Source organism: Paramisgurnus dabryanus, chromosome 3, assembly GCF_030506205.2.
Source record: "Paramisgurnus dabryanus chromosome 3, PD_genome_1.1, whole genome shotgun sequence".
NCBI lineage: Eukaryota > Metazoa > Chordata > Actinopteri > Cypriniformes > Cobitidae > Paramisgurnus > Paramisgurnus dabryanus.
This window is the reverse complement of record NC_133339.1, coordinates 38,775,939-38,789,916: the sequence shown is the minus strand read 5'-3', so window position 1 is coordinate 38,789,916 and position 13,978 is coordinate 38,775,939. Positions and strand designations below refer to the sequence as shown.

General features: G+C 37.6%; 1 protein-coding gene across 1 annotated transcript in view; it reads left to right on the top strand.

Annotated features, from left to right (window-relative positions):
- Positions 1-13,978, top strand: part of col5a3a (collagen, type V, alpha 3a) — an 81,174-nt gene that overhangs the window by 59,954 nt on the left and 7,242 nt on the right. Inside the window, exons 48-64 of the mRNA XM_065263411.2 lie at positions 6,741-6,794; positions 7,612-7,665; positions 7,835-7,888; positions 7,972-8,079; positions 8,162-8,215; positions 8,767-8,820; positions 8,894-8,947; positions 9,031-9,084; positions 9,167-9,274; positions 9,414-9,467; positions 9,622-9,675; positions 10,977-11,084; positions 11,435-11,488; positions 11,567-11,602; positions 11,822-11,875; positions 11,960-12,269; positions 13,792-13,904. Of these exons, the coding sequence (XP_065119483.1) occupies positions 6,741-6,794; positions 7,612-7,665; positions 7,835-7,888; positions 7,972-8,079; positions 8,162-8,215; positions 8,767-8,820; positions 8,894-8,947; positions 9,031-9,084; positions 9,167-9,274; positions 9,414-9,467; positions 9,622-9,675; positions 10,977-11,084; positions 11,435-11,488; positions 11,567-11,602; positions 11,822-11,875; positions 11,960-12,269; positions 13,792-13,904 (1,377 nt within the window). The remainder of the gene's footprint in view (positions 1-6,740; positions 6,795-7,611; positions 7,666-7,834; positions 7,889-7,971; positions 8,080-8,161; positions 8,216-8,766; positions 8,821-8,893; positions 8,948-9,030; positions 9,085-9,166; positions 9,275-9,413; positions 9,468-9,621; positions 9,676-10,976; positions 11,085-11,434; positions 11,489-11,566; positions 11,603-11,821; positions 11,876-11,959; positions 12,270-13,791; positions 13,905-13,978) is intronic.

Genomic DNA, 13,978 nt, shown 5'->3' with positions numbered 1-13,978 from the left:
AATTAATTTTTTTTGTTTTTTTGAGTAACACATTCCAGAATGTTTCTCCATATAGTGGACTTTAATGGACCTCAACAGTTTACAGTGTAAATGCAGTTTAAAAGGGTGCATACAGCTTCAAAGGGCTCTAAACTAGGGCTGCATGATAAATCGCATGTGATTGTCATTGCGCATCTTGTAAGTAAAGCAGCATGTACTACACAAAGCCATAGATCACTGACAATCATGGCAAAATTTGCATTAATAATATGTATGCGATATGGCCCTGCTTGTCAGTGAACTACGTCTCTGTCTAGTAAAAGCTGCTCCATCTGAAAGCAGGTGATGAGATGCGCATGACTATCGCATGTGATTTATCGTGCAGCCCTTCTCTAAACTATCCAAACTGATGCATAAGGGTCTTAACCAGCAAAAATCACAACTTTCGGCAAGGAAAAAAAATGCACTTTTAATCCACAACTTCTCATCTTGCACTAGCCGTGTGATGCGACAACTTGACGTCATGTAATGCATAGGCATGTCGAAAGGTCATGCATCACAAATGTGAAACACACACTTGCAGACCATTTTAAACAACAAACTAACATAAAGACATTAATTGTTATCATTCCACATACAACAACATCTGAACGTTCCTCTTTCTCCACGCTTGTAAACACTGTGGCGGTAGTTTTGCATGCATCACGTGTGACCTTTCAACATGCTTAAGCATTACGCCAGATTGCGCTGGTGGGACACAAGGCTAGTGCAAGATGAGAAGTTATGGATTTATAGTACTTATTTTTTATTTTTCTCAATAAAAATTATGATGGTTTGCTAGATAAGATCCTTATGCCTTGGTTGGGATCATTTAGAGCCCTTTAAAGCTGCATCAAAATAGCAAATTTTAAACTGCATTTAATCTGTAAACTATTGAGGTCCAGTAAAGTCTTTAAAATTGAGAAAAAGCATGGAGTGTTTTCCCTAAAAAACTTAATTTCTTATTGACTTAACAAAAAAAGACATCAACATTTTGGATGACATGTGGGTGAGTAAATTATCCAGATTTTTTATTAAGAAAGTAGAGTAATACTTTAATGTATTTTCCCTCCTGACTTTCTTATTTTACATCATTTAAAATATTTTGAAACATTTCCATTCTTTAAAAGTTAATAAGATCACTTGATTGTTAATGTTCTGATAATTCATAACTGTTCTGTCAACTGTTTATTAATTGTAATGCATACAGCTGACATTTCAGCAAACAATGTTTATGTAAATTTTATGGTCTTTGCTTTTAAAAAATAAAGTTTTATATTCTAAGAATTTTGTATTTGTGTATTATGTATTTAATTACCATTTGAGACTATTGTTACTGTTACACATATAATATAAATTCCTAATTTAAAAGTGGCATATCAGTAAAATACAGAATGGGTTATAGTTCTGTAAAAATACAGTAATTTGCTGGCAATATAGCTGCCTGTATGTAAATTTACAGTGTAAAGTTTTACAGTGTATACTGTAAAAATAAATAAATTACAGCGTTATACTGTATCTGACAATTACAGTGCAAGACTGTAAATGTTGTTTACAGTAGTGGTTCTGTAAAAATACAGTAAACGGCTGGCAACCCAGCTGCCAGTATTTTACTGTAAATTTACAGTGAAAAGTTTTACAGTGTAATATTGAATTCAGTGGTTGACATAAATTGCTTTTCTAAATATATTCACAGTAATAACAACATACCAGTGGCGGCTCGTGACTGCTCTTCCGAGGGGCGCAAATTCAAAATATGTGTCATGTGTGTTGTTCGCGTTTTTAAAATATGTGTTTGTTGCGTCATGTGAACCATGTGCATCACCTGTTTTGTTAAAATAAGTGCCTGCTGCAGACGCGTCAAAACCGTTTATGATAAAAGAGACGCTCACGTTCACAAAATACACGCAAGACACTCCCTTAACAGTAAACCTTGATTACGCATGAGATTATGCGAGTATCTGACAAACGCAAGCGTCTCTTTTATCATAAACCTTTTAGACGTGTCTTCAGAAGACACTTATTTTGACAAGACACGTGATGCACACAGGATCTCTCGATGCACAGAACACATATTTTTAAATTACGAACCACACACATGACGGCTACATACATGTGACGAACTTCGCATCGTGCGCCCTTGAAAAAAGAAGTCACCGGCCGCCACTGCAACATACAGATATCTAGAAAATACATCTGAACTAGAAAATACATCATGCATCCATATAAAAAATGGCCTTCGCCACTGACTTGAACATTGATTATATTTAGGGTTATCCCATAACCTCATCCTATAATCATGCACAGATGTTCTCTGAACAAGACTATGGATATAGGATGAGGATTGGTTAGAGATAACTTTGAAACGGTGGAAGAGCCTGTGTAAGACTGAAGCATTGTTTATATGTGTGATGTATAAGTGTCAGGGAAAGAATGACATGAGAGAGAGGGAGCGTACTGCTGGTTCTGAAGTGGAAGGCATGACAGCTGCTAATCAGATTACCGTGAGCCGGGGCTGCCTAATGAGCGTGCCGCTTTGTGACAGTTTTCCAGCGGCTCCGTCAACCATGAAGGAATGCAAAACATGATTTCAACAGCTCCACACACTTGCACGATTAGATGAAGTGCTTCAAAACTAAGAGGAAACAAAGCCACGAGTCTCATCCATGTGTGAATGCATGGATCATGAGATTTGCAGGACCTAATGCATAGGCAGCCCATTTGATATTTCCCAGTACCAGTTTGTTTTAAAGTAATAGTCCACCCAAATTAAGAGCTATTTTTACCCTCATAGATTTACTCTCTTCTGCAGAACTCAAAAGGAGATAATTTAGTATTATGTTGTTAAATTGGCTAGGTACAATGGCAGTACATTATGAAAGCCTTAAATGCTTAATAAATCACCAAAGTGTGTCATTTTACTGTTCTCAAGTAAAATGATTAGGTGAATATTTCAACAAGTTCACAGTAAAATCATAATGCATTGCTTTTGCTAGGGTCATTCTACAGAAAAGGTGGAATTCGGGTGATGGAAATTAGCTTAAATGAACTTCTTTCAACATACCCAAAACTTCTTAAATAGCATTAATTAACTTGTCAAATCTATGAATCCGCAAAACGGGGAGCTTAATCTATTTTTAACTTTTTGATACATTTTAATAAAGAATCCATGAGTCATTTATTTGTCATTGGTGTTACCTGTGATTTAAACAACACTGTAAAAAAATTCAGTAGAAATTGCAGCTGGGTTGCCGGTAACTTACCGTAGATTTAAATTTATGATTTTTACTGGCAACATTTCGTTCAAAGTTAAATGAACATTAAACATTTCCAAGTCTTTATTTTTATAGAGTAAAACTAAAAAAACAGCATAAAGCAAAACATTCTGGGAAACAAAATCTGAAGCAAAAAAAAACAGAAAAAGGTTGATGATGATTTCTGGTTCCCAGAATGCTTTGCATGAGGCTGTTATTGTATAGTTTTATTCTGTAAAGATAAAGACTTGTTAATATTTAAAATTTATTTAACTTTGAACAAATTCTTTCCAGTAGATAACATAAATTTAAATCTACGGTAGTTACCGGCAACCCAGCTGCATTAACATTGTAATTTCTACGGAATTTTTTTACAGTGAACATTACTGTTGATACTAAATATTTTTTTCTAATTACAGCTTGTGTATTTAGTTAAAGGTTGAGTAGAGGAATCATAACAGCAAGAAAAATAATTGATTATTAATATTTGTTTAATTAAATTCTTCATCTTTACCCAGCATTGTATGAAATTATTTGATTCTCAGTTTGACTTTTTTCTTTAAAACCAACAAAAACTAAAATTTTCAACCAAAAAGGCTTTGATTCAATATCAACAATGTCTCACATCCCATATCAACATGAAAATATTACTAGAAAGTACAAGAAAATACATTCATAACACCAAAACTTGGTTTAACACCAATGACACAATGTAACACCAATGACAAAACTAGAATATAATAATAGATAATGAATATGATAAAACTTTCATAAAATGTTCCATCTTGTTTTGTTTTTATGCTTTTATGTTGGTCAGTTAAAAGAATAGTGCTTAGGAAATACTCATTAGAGAAGTAACACTAATGACAGTAACACCAATGATGGTAACACCAATGACAATTTACAGAAAAAAAATAATATTTTAACAAAATGGCTGCCATTAGCCATGTGCTATTTCATCAGAGATGTAACAATCACATACTTATTCAGTATAAGGTATTTTTATGTAAAGAACTTAACACTCCCAGCTATAAAAAAGAGTAACACTAATGACATCCAAAAAATCTTATCTCAAAATTCTTAGTTATATCATGATATTTTAGACAAATAAAGTAAGACATCTCAAAAACCTTTTACCTTCTTCCACTGACCTCTTGACCCATGAACAACTTTAAAGACCTGATGCATTTTTCAAAATAAAAGTGCTTTGGGTAGGGTAACACCAATGACATAAATTTAGCGGACAAATCTTTATTTGATATTATTCATATTAATAGTGTATTTTTACCATTTCAGTGTTGTAGTAAATTCATACAGGGTTAAAGGTACATGTAAATTAGATTTGTTTGATAAAAACATGGTTTTAAATAATAAGTACACAGTTCAACTTCCATGTATGATCAAAAGGACAGGACAATTTTCAGGACCAGACATTTAAAAAAAAGTAAAAAAAAAAGAAAATTAAAAAAATAAACTCTCTCATCATTTTAAGGACCGTCTTTATTTATTAAATATATGAAGAGTTTGGTTCCAAAACGCAATAAACGCCATTTTTGAAAAAAATGAGTTACTGCCAGAACCAGTATTATATCAGGTCAGTATTAAAAAGTAAATTCTTAATTTTACGCAAAATCCAATATCCGCCGTGTTATTCTGTCATCTTTTCTCCCTTTTTTCCAAAACGCAATAAACGCCACTCCTCCTTTTTTACAGAATGCCATAAATCCACTCCACAGATTTCAGCCCACCATTCACGCAATGTAAACAAACAATGGCGGCGCGCTGAGTACACGGAGTTCTAGTTTTCCTCATCTACTTTGTACTTCATGATCAACAAACAAACAAAAACAAAATAATACTTTAATAGCATTGATAAACCTGTGATGGTTTTCTGTGACGGGAAAGAAACGTAAGTCATCAACATCTAATAATTTACGCAAAGAGGCACTTTGGGAGACGATCGCTTGTTTGCCCGGACCGACAGCATCAAGTTTCTGTCATGATAACACATTGACCCCAGGGGATCTTATGAAAAACTTTCCAATTTTACTCAAAGTTAACGAAAATCGAGCAAGACCAAAATTTTTTACAGCTGATCGCTGTGAAAAACGTTAAGCGAAGACGTCAAGTATAACCGCAGCAATGACAGTGTTCTTAATATCACAAAGTAAGTGTTTTGATTAATGACATTGATTAAAAAAAAAACATTAGTGTGTACAACTGTTCAACTAAATGAATATAACATGGCGAAGATGAATGCACATTTATATAGGCGATTGATTCAATAGATTTATAGCATTTTGAATAAAAACTTGTCATGGATTTATTGCATTTTGTGGAAAAAATAATCAGTTTTTATAATAAATCTTTGAAAATCAAGTTATGGATTTGAATTTTTTATGTTTTTATAACCTAAAGATGCTATGTGAAAGTTTGTAACAGAAAATAGTGGTTTTCATCTTGACACTTTCTTGGTATAGAAAACACGTTTTTACCAAAATTTGTCAAAATGGATTTATTGCGTTTTGGAACCAAACTCTTCATATATCATTATGGGATTATTGGGTCAAATTAAATGATTAAGGGCTCTGCAAAAGCAAGGGACAAGCATTTCCACCTTTTTTGTAGAATGACCCGCTACATCCTGAAGCATTTATGTGATGTAGTGAAAATAGAAGTGACATCATTAGGGGTCATGGTGGCTGGTAGGCATGTGCATTTTTGTAAATTTTTCAAATGCCAAAACACTTTAAACCCACACAATCATCTATATAATTGCGTATTTGGGTAACTGTATCCATCTCTAGTGCACGTATGATGTTTTGTCACTACAATAACGATTAGGGTTTTGTACTTTATTGACACTCTTGGGTGCATAGAGTACATGTTTTACTGCCAATGTATTGAATCCACCCAATACACAGGATATTTATGACATAATCTCTTTTTGTATTGAATCCGGAAGCTATACACCTTTGGAACAACATTTAGATTGTGTAAACGATGACAGAATTTTCATTTTGGGTAACCTAATCCGTTGATTGATTTGGGTATTGTGCGGTGTTATTGAGATTAGCACAGCAGTGTTGATTCTCACTCTGTACATCTGGATGCCTTGCACGGCACTAATATCTCAGCGGAGACCACGTAAAGCTCGCTGCCTCCACAAACATCGAGTTTTGGCCAGTTTGATTAATTGCTCGGGTTCCGCCTCACGCAACAGCTCAGGAGTTGCAAATTCATTGGGTGTAACCGGGGAATGGAGAAGTGAGATGATCCTCATTAAAACCCAGACACAGAGCGCTGAAAGGAAATCAGCCCGCTCGTAATAGCCTGTCACCGACATCAGGGATGTACAGGAAAACACCCCCACTGACACAGAGAATGGTGGTGATTGTACAAGTGAGAGAGAGAGAGAGTACGACTAATGATCAGTGACCAATGCTTAATCTTTCTCCGTCTCATCAGGGCCCTCCAGGACAACACGGCCCACGCGGCCCCCAGGGAGCGATCGGTGGACAGGTAAGTGTCTTTATGTTTTTCCTCCTGTCTGTCAGCCTGCAGTGCCGAAGGGTTCAAGTACAGGACAGTAGATTAACAATGATTAGATGCTGTGCTGCGGTTAAGCATCCCAGCACTGCTGAGTCATAATGAGAAGTGTTTGTTTCACAGCTCCAAAGGCGTCTGAGAATCTGCCAGGTATATTAACGCTTAGCCAGACTGTGGCCGAATACGTACACATTTATCTTTCAGCAGTCTTTCATCTTTCACATATCTCTTTAACCTCCACCTCCTGCTGATTTTCAGCTCTAAATTATTTATAACTAGTGGGATATGATCCCACAAGAGTTATATTTACTTCTCCATAAATGATTAAGGCATATTAGACTATCATCCTTGAGTGAGAGTTATATTTACCTCCGTTAATGGTGCCTTTGAACATCTCCCATGTGTTAATAATTGAAAAAGTGGAAGCACTGCGATGACCCGAGAAGAGATGCACGTTGGGGGCCGATCATGACTTGTGGTTTTAAAAGCACAGCAGAAGTAAATGGAAAGAGAGTCTGGTATATGTGCTGGTTATCATCCATGCCCCGTTACTTAAAGGCACTCTTCAGAAAAGATGGAAGCCAGTTCCATTTAGACTAGAGTCACTATTAACCGTAGCATGCTTCAGCCAGGAGAAAGTGGAGCAATATGGAGCAATGTGATTACAGTACATGTACGTGGAAACCAGTAGTTTGTAATCGAATCACTAACGTCAACAGTCTGCAAGTAGAGGAGACAGCCTTGCATGCATTATGTATGAAGCTGAGTTTTGTTTCGTGTGCACACACAGGGTCCTCAGGGCATGCCGGGCGGAGTAGGCCAGCCGGGAGTGGTGGGAGAAAAGGTAGACCACTCTCTCTCGCTGTTGATATGCATTGTGTTTGTGTGATTTATGGGGAATGATTGTGTTTATTTGTTCGAGGGTGCTGCCTTTGTAACTACGCAAACATGTAAGTCAAAGTAAGATAGATGATCACTTTCTTCGCTCTTTATTCGCCCCCTCTCTTGTGTAGGGTGAAGACGGAGAGGCAGGGAGCCCAGGAAATCCGGGCGAAACTGGTCCACCGGTACGTACTCAAACATTTCTTAATTCCCTTTCTTCATCATTTGCATTGAAACATGCATCGCTAACCATTGCCTGTTATTTAAGGGAGGGAAAGGTGAGGTTGGGGAGAAAGGTGATACTGGTCCTCCTGGTGCTTCAGGACCACCGGGAATCCGAGGTGTACCTGGAGCGGATGGATCCAAAGGACTCCCGGTGAGTGCTGTTAAATCTCATTGCTACAGCAGAGTTAATCTGAGGATGATTATACTCTAACCCCACCACTTTCGGTCATCAGGGTCCCATTGGATTCCCTGGAGACCTAGGAGCCCCTGGAGAGCCGGGTGCTAATGTAAGTGGACCTAGCTTTAGGATTTAAGGGCTCGGTGTAGTTGTGCGTAGGTCCTACGGCGTAGGTTCCGCATCGGTTTTCATTTATACCGTTGCGTCACAACAAACACACGCGCAGACCGCTGGTAGGCAGTATCCACGCATGTAACCACTGTAGCAGCACGACCGTCAGTGAAGAAGCAGCTTGGCAAGTTAACCCACAAACGAAGAAGAAACAGCAACTTGTTGTGTATGATTTGAGAAGACCAGCAATGATGGAAGTAAATAAACAGCTACTTTTGATGCAGTTTGATTTAAATCCCATCTTTGTTTTCACCGTCGTACACGGAAATACTTATGACACAGTTTTTTTACCTGGCGGGAGGGGTTATGGTGGACCAATCACAGTGCTTGCGGTCCGCGTAGAAATGACACGCTGTTAAAAATTATGTGAGGTGCGCGTCAAGCTACGCAGAGGCTACGAATAACCTACGCCGTAGAGCTTATGCACGACTATAAATCGGTCTTAAGCCTTTCTTTATTGTAAATTTACATTATAATGGTTGTTTACAGGGTATTGATGGTGAACCCGGAGCCAAAGGAGATAGTGGAGAGCCTGGTAAAGCTGTAAGTAGCCTTCTAGAGTGTTTAGTGATATTGAGTTAACAACACATAAACTAACTATATTCTATTTTAACAGGGACCCGAAGGAGCATCAGGAGAGCCTGGCCCTCCAGGACCACCTGGACGGAGAGTGCGTTTAAGGACTTTTTTTTGTTTCAGTCGCCAGTGTCTTTAAAATGTATAAAAATTTAACCATCATTACTCTCCACACAGGGTCATGGAGGTCCTGAGGGAAAAGAAGGAAAACAGGGAAAGAAAGGCGCAAAGGTAAAATAATAACTTTATCCCTAACACGTATTATGTTTTTACAAATGGACAACTGTCATATCCATACATCTCTTTTCTCCAGGGTACTGCTGGTACTGAAGGTCCAATGGGTAAGACAGGACCTGTGGGGCCTCAAGGACGCCCTGGAAATGCCGGTCCAGAGGGACTACCTGGAATTCCAGGCCCTGCTGTGAGTCCAAGCACATCTGTCTAGAGTACATCACCGAGCTGTAGATAACTGATATCTAACCGTGCGATCCAGCTCATTATCGATCGTTCTGACCACTTCATTTATCTTAAACTGATTACTCCACCTGCTTCTTTTCCAGGGGGAGCAAGGGTTAAATGGGCCCCCGGGCCAAACGGGACCTCCCGGACCTATGGTAGAGTTTTCAGCACTTTTTTCTCTCTCGTATTGATCTACTGTATCAAAAACACTTCTAAGAGAAGAAGATAAATGATATAGGCTTGCAAAGCGTTAATTCAGTCTCGCAATGAAATTGGACTGACTGTTTGACGGGCTCTTCTTTTATGTAGGGGCCAGCTGGACTACCCGGACTGAAAGGAGATCATGGCACTAAGGGGGATAAGGTATAAGAGCATCATAAATTCCTGATGATGTAAAATATAAATGCTAAAAAATCTAGTATAGATTTTTATTGTAGTATAGCAGACCTGCACATAGGGCTGTGCAATAATCATTTTTTTATTGTTAAAGGATTATTCAATTTTCTAAAAAAAAAAAAAATCCAGATAATTTTCTCACCACCATGTCATCCAAAATGTTGATGTCTTTTTTCAGTTGAGAAGAATTTTTTTTTTTTTTTTTTTTTTGAGGAAAACATTCCAGGATTTTTCTCATTTTAATGGACTTTAATGGACCCCAATACTTTTAATGCAGTTTAAAATTGCAATTTCAAAGGACTCATACGAGTCATAAGGGTCTTATCTAGCAATACGATTGTCATTTTTGGCAAGAAAAAAATTCACTTTTAAACCACAACTTCTCGTCTATCTCCGGTCCTGTCACGGATGACGTTTCGAAACTACGCCCTAGTGTTTACAAGTATGGCGAAAGAGGACCATTAAGATGTTGTTGTTTGTTGAATGATAATAATTAATGTCTTTGTGTCAGTTTATTGTTTAAAATGGTCCGCAAATGTGCATTTCATATATGCAACACGTGACCTTTCTACGTCATTAAGCAATTACATGAGGCCGCGCTGACTCGTCACACAGCCGGAGGAAGACGAGAGAGAAGTTGTGGTTTAAAAGTGGATATTGTTGCCAAAAATGGCAATCGTTTCGCTTGATAAGACCCATATGCCTTGTTTGGGATTGTTTAGAGTCCTTTGAAACTGCAATTTTAAACTGCATTAAAACTGTTAAGTGTTGGGGTCCATTAAAGTCCATTAAAATGAGAAAAATCCTGGAATGTTTTCCTTAAAAAAATAATTTCTTCTCGACTGAACAAAGAAAGACATCAACATTTTGGATGACATGGTGGTGAGTAAATTAATTGATTTTCTCTTTTTTAAGAAAATGGACTAATCCTTTAATTTTTTATTCAAACAATTACAAAAACAAGATAATCGAGATAAATCAATTATTAATGTGCAATTATAAATTCCGTGCTGCTGGACCAATGTCACTTCGAAGGCACCAAAGCACTTACTTTTTAGCACTAAATAGGTTAAATAAATGCATGTTTTCAAAGCCACCAATAACCGTGTAAAATAATCGTGATTTTGCCCATAACCGAGCAGCTCTGGCTGCATATGTAACTAATACTGACAGTGACACCTTTCACTAAAGTCAAGTAAAATTTTGTGGGTAGTTGTGATGGTTTGATGCCCTGGCCATTGATCTTAACTGTTTTCTTTGCTCTCCAGGGTCACGGTGGACTGATTGGATTAATTGGACATCCAGGAGAAATAGGAGAAAAAGGCGATCGGGGTCTGCCAGGAATTCAGGGAGTACAGGGCCCTAAAGGAGATGGTGTATGTTAAAGTCTATTTTATATACATTATAATCGATGGGGATGCACCAGAGGTTGCGAATGATAAATTTAGCTCGTAGAACTATAAATGAATAAATGTTTAGTATTTAAGTGTTTATCTACTTTAGATTAGCTCTAGGTTGTTGTATATTTTTTATAGGCATTTATAATGGTTGATGTAATGGGGATGATTACAACTTTCTTAGTTCTTACATTTAATATGATCTAATCTTGCTCAATATAAATGTTTAATGGCTACACTTTTGTACATGTTTTATGCTAAAAGAGAGTGGCTAGATTTGATTTAGGAGAAAATGCACATGACTTAATGATCTTAATGAAAACTCTTAGGGTGTTTCTGGTCCTCCTGGTCCTAATGGCCCTCCTGGAATCCCTGGATTAGCTGTGAGTTGCCTTTATGTATTTCTTTTTGTCCATCATAAAGCCTGTTTTTCATTGCTTATTTTTTCTATTCACTGCTAGGGTGCGATTGGTGAGAAAGGATCTAAAGGAGATGAGGTCTGGTATACTTTTCATTTTTAGTCGTCTTATTTTCATCCTTCTGTGATGTTTATGTGTACTGCACGTATTTAATATAATAAGTGAGACCTTGCCAGTGAAATCTACTGTACTTGGATAATCCCTGTGAATGAAGTGCTGAGCTGGCTTTGGCCTTTGAGAGAAATGTCAGTTTTAGAAAAGCTTGGCTCTGAAGGTTTAAATCTCTCCTGTCCATAGGGAGTCGTCGGTCTGAGAGGAGATCCAGGACCTGCCGGACCACCCGGACCACCAGTGAGTTATCGCAGCCTGTCCTAGTCACTTTCCTTATCATTTACCTCTTACGTGCTCTCACGTCCCATCGCTCTGTACCTCCAGGGTCCTCCAGCCACCATAATCGAACCACTGCCAATCAGAGAGGGGCGTAAAAAGCGAAGGAGAAACTCAAACCGACAGGGTGGTGGAGTCAGAACAGAGTCCGAGGAGGAAGAAGCGGTTCAGCTAAACATGGAGGACTACCTACAGGCAGATGAAGCTCTGGATGACCCAGAGGGCATGGAGGAGGTGTTCGCTTCACTCAACTCCATGAAAACAGAAGTGGAGCTCATGAGAAAACCGCTCGGGACTTTCGAGAGTCCTGCTCGCACTTGCAAGGAGCTGATGGTGTGTCATCCGGAATATAAAGATGGTGAGGATGTCGATTGTTACAAACACCATCTCACATCATAATGAATCAAAAAGATACTAGGGGTGGCCCGGTATGATATTCAGTGTCGATATTAGTCCGGTATTGACGAAATTGGCCGAATCTAATATTGTAGAAGTCTGTGAGTGAGTATCTGATCCAATACCAACACAGACCTTGTCATGGCAACTTAGGGTAAAGTTACACCTTAAATTTAATTTAATATTCCGTCTTTTGCGCGCACAAGTTCGTTATTTCAAATGTAGGCGCTCGGTATGCGCACTCATAATGGAAGCGACATGGTCACGCGGTGCGACAAAATAATTTTTTCCAGGCGTTGTCGCATAGCATCGGGTTAAAAACATCTCAACTTTTCAGAATGCCGCAAGCGCACATCAGGTCACGTGACAAGAACTTACGCACATAGGATTTTTACCGTGTTTTTAGGCGCGACATGTGAACGAGCCCTTAAGTTGTTGAATTTAAAAGTGTTAAAATTAGTGGTGGGCAAAGATTAATTGCGATGAATCGCATACAAAATTAAAATGAGTTTTTGCATAATATGTGAGTCTGTGTAATAGGCTTTATGCCCAGCTGCACTACTGCCTGAACTTCAGCCAGCTCCTTGTTTTCTGTCTTTCATTATTGGACAAACTGATTAATCCAGGTGTGTCTGATTATTGTTGTTGTGACTACTGAGGTCAGGCACACCTGGATTAATCAGTTTGTCCAATAATGGCAGACAGGAAACAAGGAGCTGGCTGAAGTTCAGGAAGTAGTGCAGCTGGGCATAAAGCCTATTGTACATATATAAATACACACACATTCATGTATGTATTTAAGAAACATTAACATATGTATATGCTGGGCATAGATTAATCTAGATTAATCTCATACTAAATAAAAGTATTTTTTATTACATATGAGTTTGTGCTGTGTATAATTATTATGTATATATAAATGCACACACATTCATGTATATATTTAAGAAAAATATATTTATTTATTTATTTATTAATTTATATATATATATATATAAATATAGATATAGATTTGATACAAAGTCAAAAACAATATCTATAGATGTTAAACTTTTTTCTTTCTTTTATTATTTGATTGACATTAATACACAGGCAGTTTTAAGATCTACTGTAATGCAAGGATCTAATGTAATGTTACACATCAGATATTTTCCCCAAAAGTTAATCAGACATTTTAATCACTTTTATTTTGTATGGGATTAATCTTTGCCCACCACTCATTAAAATAGTTTTTTTATGATGAGAAATTCTTCAATTATTGGCCATAACATGGAAATGATTATTAAAACATTATTATCAGTTTAACTGTATCAGGCAGAATTGTAATATCATGATGCCCTGTCATAGGAAGTTGATTTTCATTTTTCGAAATATCATCCTAAAAATAGCTTACTAGTTGTCTGTGCACATTAAGATGGAACAGGAAAAATACAGCTTTATACAGACATCAACCTTAAAGAGTGTCTGCAATCCCCCCCTTATAGGTGAATATTGGATCGATCCGAATCAAGGCTGCAATCGAGACTCCATCAGGGTGTTCTGCAACTTCACCTCAGAGGGGGAGACCTGCCTGCACCCCGACAAGCGGTTTGAAACGGTGAATACTACAGCACGTTTAGAGAAACTACACACGTCTTCCTGCAGTCTCAGTTCAACAGGCTTTCGGGAGTC